The sequence below is a fragment of the Abrus precatorius genome, unplaced genomic scaffold (genome assembly GCF_003935025.1).
Source record: "Abrus precatorius isolate BTA unplaced genomic scaffold, Abrus_2018 Scaffold3, whole genome shotgun sequence".
Taxonomy (NCBI): domain Eukaryota; kingdom Viridiplantae; phylum Streptophyta; class Magnoliopsida; order Fabales; family Fabaceae; genus Abrus; species Abrus precatorius.
Genome location: NW_020874373.1, coordinates 3781620 through 3794100, shown reverse-complemented (window position 1 = coordinate 3794100; position 12481 = coordinate 3781620). Strand labels below are relative to the sequence as shown.

The window sequence follows — 12481 nt, the reverse complement described above, 5'->3', positions numbered from 1 at the left end:
TATCTCCCATTTGCTTACGTATAACCCTTCAATTCAAATCGAATACATCATTAACTAATGAATATTTTTAATTAAGAAACCCAGAGTTGAAGGTAAAGTGATGGGTTCTTGAGAGGATCAAGCAGAAGATGCAACTAGCTTTTGTGGACCTCCAAGCACACCCCAGAGAGAGAAGACAGAAAAAGGACAACCTATTTTGCGACTGTGCAAAGATACATATCCAAAACATCATTGACTACTTTATAGAATCTTTACCAAAATTACGTGTCCCTGGCTGGTTATAAATCACCCATTTTGAAGATTAATAGCTTAAAGTCATAAAAATTGAAGATTAGTATCACCGTTTTAATTATTCTCCCTCATAAAGTTTTTAAGAAAAATTGATGACCACAATCATAAATGGCCAATGGACACGGAAAATTATGAATTCAGCGTCATTTCTGTTGATTTATACTGACTAGGAGCGGCCAGGTGCATTTCCCATCGCGTGTTATGGGTCAAAAATCAAGTGTGATATTACACTAAGAAAAAAAATATCAAGTCGGATACCCATTTTCATGAGAATATCAATAGGATTGGTGATTATTTTAATTAAAGGCTATCGATTTAAGTAATAATCAGAATACGCTAATTTACCATATATAATATATTAAAAAACTCATAATAATCACATCAAATTATATTATAATATAGAAGTTATATTTTATAACGTTCGATATATTTATATTTAAATAGATTTAAGGTAATCAAAACATGCTAATAAATTAATTTTAATTGTGTCAAATCTCAAAATTTCAGAGAACACTGCCGAGTATTGATTATTAAGAAAAAGTATATAATGTAAAATTATTACAAGCGTCAATGTAGTTTTTATAATTATTCAAATCAATATGCCTCACAGATATATTAAGAGAATATTAATGATCCATCAACCCTGAAGGGCACTAGGTGATTAAAGATGGGGTTTCTAGTTCTTGGGGTCTAGTTTGAGTTCTAAAAATAACTGTCTTTGATCAATGGAAGTTGGGCACTAGTAAAACCAACGCATCTTATGCATCTTTTAAATAACTCTTCTTAGTCTTTTGAACTTAACTGTTTAAGCGTTGAGACATCTTAAACTTCATTTTTAAAAAGCTAAAATATTTTGTCTTCATTAAACGAAGTTTTTAATCTAATTGAGATTCGCATAATCATGTTTTTTAATTTCAATAATTAACCACTTTAACCTTATAAAATATTTTTTCATTCTAGTTTTTTTATATAAAATATTTATAAAAATAAATTAAAATAAATATTTTTTTACAATATTAAACACCCAAAGGTTTTTAAACTTTTAAAAACTAAAATGCCTAACCCTATAATCTCGAGAATTAATATAAACATTTACATTTAATTGGTTGCTATATCTCACATCAATAGTACACAATTAGTTTTCTCCCTTTCTATTGTTTTAAACGAGTGCATGAACGGATGGACTTGAATGTCTTCCATCTCTAGGAAATCCGGAATGGGTTTAGTGCTCAATTTATTTAAAGCTTTGTAGAATTTTTTTATTAAAATCAATTTAAAATTAATAAAAATAATTGAGACATATATATATAAATCAATTTTTTATTAAAATGCATGTTTTTTTTTTAGTTGAAGATGCAAAAATTATTATTTTTAACTGTAACACAAATATGTTTTTAGCCTACATTTGTTTTTTTTTATTTGAGTCAAAAATCACTTTTGTAGTCTTTGTCTAAATTTTAGATTAGAGATTTCAAATTGAAAATATAAAATAAAATTCATATAAGTAAATTTATTTTGAAAATTTGTAGTATAATTGTGTATGTTGTTAACTTTTGACTTTTTCTTAAGATGTTTTCCAGTTTCGTTAGGAAAGGAATAACTTTTTACGCGATCAGATTCGATACTTTATTACCTCTGTTGGTTTAGAATATTGTCATCAATGTTTGAAATTAATCTAGATTGTTGGTTCAAATCCTTCAGCAATTAGATTACAATACGGATTATTTTTTGGAATGTTTAATAATTTTACTACAGTGACTGCAGATATAATTCTAGTTAAACCATTAGTTTTGTCAAATTAATTAATTAAACGAAACATCAAAATGCTTACAGGCTCAATCAATCTCTAATTTACTTTTTAAAACATTAATTATGCTACCTTTCTTGGATGGATGAAGACTAGAAAAACAACGAAAAAGCTTAAACTCAAAGATTATCAATGATTATTTGGCTCAAATCGTCAAAACTCGGGCGGAAATGTGTTAATCGCATATAAAGTAACCAAATTATAGAAAGCAAAACTAAAATTTTTAACTGATGGTCATTATTTTTTTTCTGTGTGTGTCTCTCCCAATGTCCTCGTGCATTTATTGACGAGGAAAAAAGTAAGAGGTACTCTATGTATTAATACCACCTAGTAGGGTCACCATGGACCCATAAATACCTGACGGGCATGCATGTAGAAGCTCGTTCCGTAAGTTTTGCAAGCTCATAGGTTCTGTTATGGGCAGGTCAAAAGTTGAAGATATCATACACCTAACCTAAACAATTTCACCTCCTAAAAGAGAAAAGAATAACCCATCAAATAATTGGTTTGTGCAATGAACCGATGCACATGGGGATAAGAGAGCGTTATCTATTTGCTATTCTAGAGAGTGAGAACAAAACACATGCATGTCCAATTTGCTATTCTACAGAGTGGGAACAATGTACATGTGTAGTTATACCCAACTTCAACCACGTTGAAATTGCGCTTTCCTCAATTTTCAACTAAGCAATCAAGCTAAATTGGCCTAGGTAATTGCCTCTTAAATGTTAGATACCGACAATAACCTAGTTTGTTTTGCCTTCAAATCAGGTTTATCTCAGATGTTGGACAATGAAAGCTAATGATTATCAAAATATTTGTCATCTTCAGCAAAAGATCATAAACATATGATCCTGGGTTTAGGATATATCACCGTTACGTGATTTCAACAACAAGAAAAGTAGCACCACGCCTCCACCCAACCCATGTTCTGTGGACAGTCTTTTCCCAAAGGCTAAAAGCTTATTCCTAGTTTGTCCACTACGTGACAAATTTAAATTCGGCACGCTTATTATCCCCTAGTCAATCCTTTTGCACATTCTTTGACTATTTGGATCATGTACGTACACTCTTCCCCTATTTCGTTGCTTCGTTTGACCACTTCATCATTCAATCTCAATTCTAGATCCCTGCTTCTTTCTTTCTTGCTTACTTACTACTTCCCTAATCTATATCCCACGTTTAAATATTTTGTTTTTTTCTTATTATTTGCAAGACTATTTACTCCAAAACTATGGTTTGAATCACTAAAATAAAGAGAAGTGCCCACTTGTAATATCTAATCGTGGCCCCAAAAACTTATGATAAATAAAAAAATTACAGAATAGCTTTGTTATAAATCTATTACACAAATGGATCATACACTATTTATGGCGTGAACACGTGGGCAGCAAGCAATAAGAGTAATTATTTGGATCATAAGGTGTTTTCTGTTTTTACCGGGCCAGCTCATCTCCCTAATTGCGATGAAATATGTTGCTAGCAATTATATGTATATCATTTTCCAGAATTGAAAGAAGATAAGTGAAAAATGAAATTGAATCTTACTAATTCGACCACATTATGTGTGATACATAAAGTAGTTAATGGGTAACATCATTTGTTATAATTGTAAGTGTTGGGACCACGCATAAATATAAGCGACTCTCCGCTCTCCCCTCTGCCCCCACCACCACCCATTTCCCCACCCAAAAAATTAAGAAAAAAGGGAAATAATGAAAACGAAAATATGAAAAGGAAGGGTGTCACAAATTAAATTTATAGCTTCGAGTCATCAGTTTCATCTGTGGATTTTCTGCTGCATTTATCAGAGTCCTGTGAAGCTTTTTTGTTCATTGAAGGCCAACGTGGTCCATAAGGTCCAACCCTGAGGTGGATTGGATGGTCATGATTCATGGACTAAGCTACTTTTATTCATTAATGGACCACAGTTAAAGAGGACCACTCATCCAGGGACTAAACTGTCAGAGTCTGTTTACCTGTGTCCGTTGGGGTCCAATTTCTGGTGACATTGACTTGTTTGTAAGCCCTGCGCTAGATTCATTTCATATACTAAAGCCCAACATTTTCTAGAATCAATTTTGTTCACCAAATTTGTTTTTATCTGAGTCGGATTGAATAATCTACACTGTCATTTTGTTCTTAATGGCATGCTTTGACTAGAAAACAACAAATCAAAATATCATTTGGGATTTCAGCATGATCCTACGAAGATGTAAACATGATATAGATGTTTTCTTTGGATGTCAATAACTTTCATTTTCCTTCTCTCAACTCTCACGGAGTTTATTTTTAAAATGAAGTGGGTAATTGAATTGCTTAGTCTAAGAATACTTAACGATCATTTATATTTTAATTTGTTTCGTAAAACATCCTTTTCACAATCTATAAATCTCTTTTCTCCTCTCCAATGAAGTGGTGAGAACGACAAGGATGACTGAAGATGCATTACAATTGTTAAAAGATTACCAGTTACACATGCGTTGGCCTTCTCATCAGCAACAAAATGAGGAGGTATAAACTACCAATTAAAGGTAAAACTATAAGTCCGGAATGACAGATTCTACAAGAACGTGGCATTTTAATTAATTTAATGACAAATTAATTATCTAATTCATTATCCATCCCTTTCTTAAGAATGTGGGCGTTGTAAAAATAATAATCCTGAGAATTTCAAACTTCTTTTTCAAAAAAAAATGAAGAAAACAAGGATTCTTAATCCAAAGCTACTAGGCCCGTGTAGGTTTTTTAGTGGGCCCTGGAATCCTTCGAGTCTAAAAGATGGGCTGCAGAAAGTGAGTAAGCCCAACAAGGTCTCGTACGACGTCGCAGCAAACGTTTTTTCTCGTGCTAGTTAAAGAGACCAGTGTTATCGTCGCAGGGAGCGCTTGATGAAGCCCTAACTGGCTTCGCCGTTACGAGCAAGTGGTTGCGAGAGAGAGGAATATCGATTTTTATTGTGGTTGATGGTAAGTGAAGTAATTTTGTTTTTATAGAATATGGCTTTGGTTGTTAATATTATTATTTGTAAATTGAGGAGTGAATTGAAATTTGAGTCGAAGTGTAGAAGAAGTAGCTGATGATGAGAGTATTATTGGCATGAGCTGCGACAACACTCTGCGCACCGTGTGGTTTTCCGACACGGGTTGTTGTGGCGATGAAGAATGTGCCAAAATGCTAATCTGAGGCATTTTATTTTCATTTTAAAATATCGGTCACTAACTACCCTAACCTTTTCCTTTCATGCTTTTCTTTCGTCCCCTGAATTATTGAATTGGGATTTCGATCTCGTCGCTGCTCTTTTCATTCGCTTGTAAATTATGATCTCACTGAATCCTGATTTGTTATGTTTTTGGATTAAAAGTATGTTTTCCTTATTAAAATTTGCTTCTTAAATTAAAATAAAATAAGGATTTTGTTAAAGTTTATGAAAAAATATATAAATTATAAAAATATAATAAATACTTTTTTTCTAGTAAAATTTTACTATCATTAGCTATACCTTAACAAAGTATTTTTCACTTAAAAGAAATAAAAATTTTAAATTAAAAGATAAAAATTAAAATGATAAGTTATTGAAATTTAATAATTGGAAATTAAGTTAAGATAATAATAATAAATTTAGTTTTTTTTATAAAATAAAGATATTTGCAACGTGATATAATGTTTTTACATTTAAAATTAAAAATAATGTTTGAAAGGAGAATGAATAAAAGATAAAATTAAGTGTTTAATGTTGAAATTATTTAATTTTAATTTAAAATAATCAACTTTAGATAAAAATTGGGAATAATAATTAAAATATAAGTAATTTTTTGTATTATATATTTATCTTTAAATTTATTATTGAATTAAATTTAAAAATAGTTATATAAAAATATTGAAAGGCAAGAACGTAAAAATATTAAAAGTTCATTGACCAAAAAGGACCAATAAGAAGGCTATAAGCCCAACTCAGAAGCACTGCAGATAATTCACAGTTAACGCTTTGGACCTGGGCTTCAAAATCTTTCTCGTTAATGCTGTTACAAGGCACTCTACCTGTTCACTGTTAATTACGATTCTTTTGACCACGACTGTGATCTAATTCACTCCTACGAAAGTAGCTTATAAATAGATGGAGTGAATCATAATGACACAAGCCAATTAACTTGGAATCGAAAAGGATATATACTAAGGAATTTCTGTTCCTAGTAACTTCTATAACCTCACATTTTTGGTTTGATCGGTAGGTTTGACATGTAGTTAACCATGGCATGCATTGACCGGTAGTTTTCACTTATTGTTAGAGCTTAAAAATTGGTGAAGCGTGCTGTTCTATGACTTAAGAATGAAGGAAAGTTGTTGAATATTAGAAGCTCTATATAGGAGCCAGTTTCCCTCCCAAAAATTCATTAGCCTCTGTAGCTCCCCTTATTGTGGTGTTCATTTTTCGGTGCTGTAAAGAGGTAGCAACTTAACCATGGGACCTGGCGGACCAGGGGGTCCTGGTCCTGGAGGACCCGGACCTGGCGGGCCTGGTTGGGGCCCTGGACCCGGCGGGCCTGGTTGGGCTCCTTTCCCTGGTGGACCTGGTTTCTCTGGACCGGGTGGCTTCTTTGGTGGATTTGCAAATGGTTTATGTAGCCTCATATCATCATGGTGAGTCCTAACGTTTTAAAAAAAACAGCGATAACATGATTCAACTATAATGTTGTTTTGTAGAAATCACTGTAAATTTAACACGATATAATGCTTGTTATGATTTTCATGTTGGATCTGATTTCTAATGTTTATTGCATCGTGTCCGGGAAATGCAGCTTCTATTGCTTGTGCTGTTGTTGGTTGCTGCAAGATTGTTTTGGTGGTCCACCCGGCCCAGGCCTAGGCCCAGTTGGGCCTCCTCGTTTCTGATTAGCGGAGTTCAAAGATTTGGATGCTGCTCTGGGTGCCAATTGCCAAGCCCGTTGAGGGAGTTGTGGAATTTGTCTTTCATTTTGACAAAAAAAAAGTTTGTCTTTCCTTGTAGCAATGTGAGGAGGCTATCGTTGTTGTGTATGTCTTATCTATAATTGGTCTTTATTTTGATTACTATATAGTAGATCTTGATTAATGATCATGATTATGGTGTGATTGATTTGCTTGTTCAAGAAGATTTTGAATCTACTCTAATTTGGATAAATTATACTTTACTTAGTCATCTTTATATAAATATTTTTTGTTTCATTTAAACATCTTGAAATACTGCATTTTTTGTATCATTTTATTTCCCATGTCTAAACTTATCAGTAAAAAATGTATAGCTGAAGCTTTCTTTTTTTTGCTTTTCATTTCACTTGCTAATGGTATTTTTTTTAGCAACTACCCGTGAGATCAAAACATAATAATCGCAATTGACAAAAACATTAACGAAATTTTGTACATTTTTTTAAGAACTAAACTCACTTTTTGCTGCCTTCCCTCTTTGATTTCTCAAAGGCTTTGTAAGGATTTATAACTAAGGAGTAAAAATAATAAAACATAAATCCCATCAGTTTACCTAAAGTGTGTGTTTGAACTATAATTTAATTTTAAGTGACCACTATTTTGTGACCTTAATCTTAATAAAACAATAAGTTCACGATGAAATATTTATATTTCAAAATTTTACCCGAAAAATAAAATTGCTGGAGCTAATATTACTTGAATGCTATTGACGAATATCTTTATTGAATATATAATTGCTAAAAGATATAACTTTTATACTTTTCTATCCAAGTTAATCTTATTCTATTCTAATTCGTGATTTTTAAGATGCATAACAACGCATGAAACAAATGTTATAACAGTATTATTATAGTGAATTTAATCAATTAAAAACTTTAACTTGTAGAATAGAAAATACCTATTCGCACGAGAGGTGAAAGGCAAAATACGAGGAAACAAAACAAGGGGAGAACTAAGTTATGGATGGCAATTAAAGTTAAACTCAAACGTGTGTCTGCAAAATAAGAGACCAACTTATTTTCTTTGAATCAGCATAAAGTATAACTTAATTACGGTGCGTATTAGTGTGTCCAGATTCAATTATAAGCTTGGGAATTAAAATTAAAATAGTACAATATAAAGTGAGTGCATGCATTTCAGATAGCGATTCTGACCGTTGCACTGTACCAAAATCTTGGCCATCGTTATGTACGCTCTGTCACGTTTCTAGTCAACGATCCAACACCCACATCATCCATGTGTTTTTCAAATCTTATTTAAGACAAAATTTAACTACAATACTGTACGTATATTTTTTAATCAAAGTTAAAATTTTACCTTAATAATCTACCTAATACAAAAATAAGCATTAAAAATGAGCACATCAAACGTTAAGATGAGGCTCTAACTCTAATAAAACAACCATGCACTTAAATTTTTTTATCTTATTATTTATTATTTCTTATTGATTGACCAAATCATGAGCTTCGTTTTATCAAACCATCTTGTCATTAAAAAAAGGAAGGGTCGTTACATAGTAGTTTCATCGAGTAGTGAAAATATCCTCTCTTTTTTTATCATTGGGCCGAGGAGTATTGGGCCCTGATATTCTTACACGTGGAAGAATATGATAGGTGGAGAGTTGAGAATAGAGACAAAGAAATTCAAAACGAGAGAGAAAGAGAGTATTAATGGTGTAACTCTGGCTATCTGTGTCCCTGGAGTGGACGCTACTCCACCACAGTTGCAGCACAACACAAACACAGTGTGTGTGTGTATGTGTGTGTGAGGTAGGTTCAGAAAGCGATCCCTTTACTTACCCACCACCTTAAAACCACTCTCTCTCACCACTTCAATCAGGTACACTTCTACCCTCTTCGTTTGTACATTCATTTCTGTCATGGGTGTTGCAAAGTCTGAGTCTTTTCTTCCTTCGGTGACGGTTTGCGCAGTGTTAGTATATACTGGGATAACGTTAAAACGATGAAATCTTAAATTTTTTCTAGTCAAAGTTTTTGCAACTCGTGGATTTTTCTCTATTTTATTAAATCTTAAGTTTTTCTCTCACGGGTGGTGGTAGCAATAGTGTTGAAATTACGGGAATGACCTTGCTCTATGAGGTTATGTGTTTGTGTGTTTTTGTGCTGTGTTGGAAATACCGAAGAGGTAGTGTCAGATTCTTAGTCGGTGATGAGTTTGGTGTTTTTTTACCTTTCTTATCTTCTTGCTATTTATTGAGTATGTGATTGGTGCTTTGATACTACTAGTTGATCGTTATGCTTCCGCAATTTTGGCTTGGAGGTCGAGCTTTTTTACTTTTAATTGTATGTTTTGTGATACGTAGGTTGTTGGGGATTACCAAGAAAAGATTGAAGAAGGAGAAGATGGGTGAAGTGATAAAGAATCAAACGTCACACTGGTGGTGGCTTGATAGCCACACTACAGCTAAACGATCACCATGGCTTCAATCCACTCTCGCTGGTATACACTTTTCCTTATCAATTTGCTATCAGAATTAACTAGCTGAAAAGTGGAAAATAACCGTGTTTCTTAGAAGAAAAAGTGAAACACAAGTGCAAAAACATAAAAAGGTTATGGGGGCACCGTTATGAATTATTCGTGTCTTACTTTTCTAGTTCTTTATCTTTTCTATCTTTTCCCCTGTGGATTTAGCCGTTGGAGCAACCCATGATTTAACCTTTTTTGTGCACATTATTGTTGAGAAAAAAAAAGGGATTGTTCATGTCTGTTTGAGAATATACATATATCACTGGAGATGAAAGGAGTTAATATTGCTCTTATAATTTATATATAAATTATATAAATTATTTTAGTTAAATGTAATCTTGACTATTTATATTAATTATACGATTAAGATTTTCTCATGCCATTATGTCTCACTCAATACATGTCCTATATATATGAAATTTGCAAATATACAACTAAGGTGTAATTTGCTAAATACTCATTCTAAAAAAAATAAGTGGCCGTGGTTGCTGACATACAACCACTTATTTGTTTTCTAGAAGGAGTATGTTATCAAGCTATAACTTTTATTTTTTTAAAATATACTTACGGTGTAGCTTGCTAAAACACTCCTTTTAAAAAATAGGTGGATATATGTTAGCAAACCTCTATATATATCCATTTGTATTTGTTGTTTATGGTAAGTGAAGTAATGAAAGGAACTAAGTGCTTTTGTTTGGTTTGTTTTTTTACTTTTATAAATTGATGAGTGCATTGAAATTTGAGTTGAAGTGTAGTAGGAGTAGCTGATGACGAGAGCACTATCGCATGAGCCGTGATAACATTCTGCTCACTTTGGCTTGATGGTTCTGTTTCACAGGCCTGAGCACTAACAGAGAGTTTTCCTCTCTCAAACATACAATCAGAAAAAATGTTTCCTGGAAAACAATTTTCAGAAATGAAAAACATTCTACATATTAAATGCTCCTTTAATGTTATCAATGATAAACTTTCTATTTATTGATTTTGCAAAACAGTGAAAGGTATCTCCCAAAAAGTGATTAGTTCTTCGGAATAAGTTAATCCAACATACAACAAATTTATGTGTGATTGTCTGTTGCATATTTACTGCAGAGTTGAATGAGAAGACAAAGGCAATGCTAAAATTAATTGAAGAAGATGCAGATTCCTTTGCTCAACGTGCAGAGATGTATTACAAGAAGAGACCAGAGCTTGTGAGCATGGTTGAGGATTTCTACCGGACCCACCGCTCTCTAGCTGAGCGCTATGATCAAGTCAAACCTGATAATGGAATTGGACACCTTGTTTCTGGGGGATCCCCTTTTGCTTCTGCCAAGTATCAGTTTGAGAAGTTGATGAGTTTTGCAGATAATGGATATGATACCTATTCTGAGCATTGTGATGTGTACGAGTCTGAGGAATCTGATGTTGATGATCCTGAGCAGGAGGAAGAGGGGACTGAGTTTCTTAACTACACAAAAGAAGAGCAGCAAGCTTCGGTCATGGCTACGAGTGATGAAGTGATGAGGCTTAGGGATGAAATCAAGAGGCTCAATGAAGAGAACAGGGCTCATAGGGATCAACTCAAGCAGAAAGATACCATCTGTGATGAAGTAATGATGTTGAGGGAAGAAATAGGAAGGCTTAGAGATGAGAATGAGGCACAGAAGGAACAACTCAAGCAGAAGGATGAAGAGAAGATTGAGGTGATAAGGCACCTGAGTTTAGCAATTGATGTGCTGAAGCAGGAGAATGTAAAGATGAGAAACTTCATTTCTAAGGAGTCCACCAAGAAATGGAAGAACCCTTTTGAGTTTAACAAACTTGTTGGAGCATTGTCAATGAAGCTGTTCAATGGGACACCAAGGAATCAGCCCAGCGTTGAGCTCTCTAGATGTGGTTAACAAAGTTTGCAAATAGCGTAATTATGTACAACAATCTTACCAAGATGTCTATATTTGTGTTAGGGACTTACCCAAGTAACTTAGGCTAGAGTATACAATATGTTTATGTCTTTTCCATTCCTAGTCTTAGATTCCTAGTGTGCGTACTTATGATATTCTTTATATGTTTATGTCTTTTCCTTTGCAAGTTGTATTTGCTTATTTAAATTCCAATTGTTTCAATTTTTTATTCTCACATGACTGTATTGTACCCCACCCCAATTTCCATTAGTCTTTTACATGCCTCTCTCTTTCATAATGTTAAGTGCATTCTAAAGCAGAGCCATCAAAATAATTTGTGGTCCTGGGGGAAAGGGACTCACTCAGCTTTAGTTTAATAAATTGTCAAGTTGAGAAGAATACTATACAGACACTTCAAAAAAATTGATACTAGGCACCATTCTCTCATCATAAGATGTCTAATATCAAGAAATATCTATATATATATAGTTTCCTAGCACATCATGTACCAATATTAAAGGTTGAAATGGCATGCATATAGTACAACTACACAAGTAGAAATACCAACACCAATCTATTCACAAAACATGAAGCCACATTATGTAAATTACAGGTAAAGTCAGACATGAAATTGAATATAGGGTCTGATATGTATGCTGGAAAGCAGGAGCCAGAGATGGCAAATAAGCCAATACAGTGCCTGGAGTACCCAATACATCTGGGTTTGGAGGGCTGGGACTTGAAGGAATTGTGGGCAGTGAAGAATATGAGGGGGAGTAAGAAACTTCACCAGCACCTGGGGTAGGAAACAGTGGCTCAATATCTGGTGATTGAGTAGGGGAATCCAGAGGAGCACCTGGTAAGATAGATGGCGCTACTGAGATGGTGGAAACTTGCTTATTTTGCTGAGAACTAGAAGCCAAGACTACAGAACAATTGCATGCCACTAAGGCCATCATCAACATTGCCCAGAGTGACCAAAAGGAAGCCATAAATGATAGCAGAATAAATATATTGCCTTGTAATGAACTTAATAAATATGTCTTGA

General features: G+C 33.6%; 2 protein-coding genes across 3 annotated transcripts; both read left to right on the top strand.

The window, feature by feature from the left end:
• Positions 1 to 6513: 6513 nt before the first annotated feature.
• LOC113863934 (cuticle collagen 2-like) lies at positions 6514 to 7022 on the top strand. The gene is made up of 2 exons (XM_027497727.1): positions 6514 to 6739; positions 6898 to 7022. Exons 1-2 carry the CDS (start codon positions 6561 to 6563, stop codon positions 6989 to 6991), a joined length of 273 nt encoding a protein of 90 aa, XP_027353528.1. The 5' UTR covers positions 6514 to 6560; the 3' UTR covers positions 6992 to 7022.
• Positions 7023 to 8762: 1740 nt separating this feature from the next.
• LOC113863449 (protein NETWORKED 3A-like) lies at positions 8763 to 11686 on the top strand. Of its 2 annotated transcripts, none has more exons than XM_027497034.1 (3): positions 8763 to 8902; positions 9387 to 9523; positions 10643 to 11686. In XM_027497034.1, exons 2-3 carry the CDS (start codon positions 9427 to 9429, stop codon positions 11431 to 11433), a joined length of 888 nt encoding a protein of 295 aa, XP_027352835.1. In that variant the 5' UTR covers positions 8763 to 8902; positions 9387 to 9426; the 3' UTR covers positions 11434 to 11686. The 2 variants fall into 2 exon arrangements, with proteins under 2 accessions (XP_027352835.1, XP_027352836.1); XM_027497035.1 differs by lacking the exon at positions 8763 to 8902 and adding an exon at positions 9200 to 9208 and having other exon boundaries at positions 10643 to 11636.
• Positions 11687 to 12481: the final 795 nt, after the last annotated feature.

Excerpts from the sequence above, each read along its gene's own strand:
- LOC113863449 (XM_027497034.1), top strand. The coding sequence starts at position 9,427 with ATGGGTGAAGTGATAAAGAATCAAACGTCACACTGGTGGTGGCTTGAT. Across the intron at positions 9,524-10,642 it reads GCTTCAATCCACTCTCGCTG|AGTTGAATGAGAAGACAAAG; the intron begins GTATACACTTTT and ends TATTTACTGCAG.
- LOC113863934 (XM_027497727.1), top strand. The coding sequence starts at position 6,561 with ATGGGACCTGGCGGACCAGGGGGTCCTGGTCCTGGAGGACCCGGACCT. Across the intron at positions 6,740-6,897 it reads TGTAGCCTCATATCATCATG|CTTCTATTGCTTGTGCTGTT; the intron begins GTGAGTCCTAAC and ends CGGGAAATGCAG.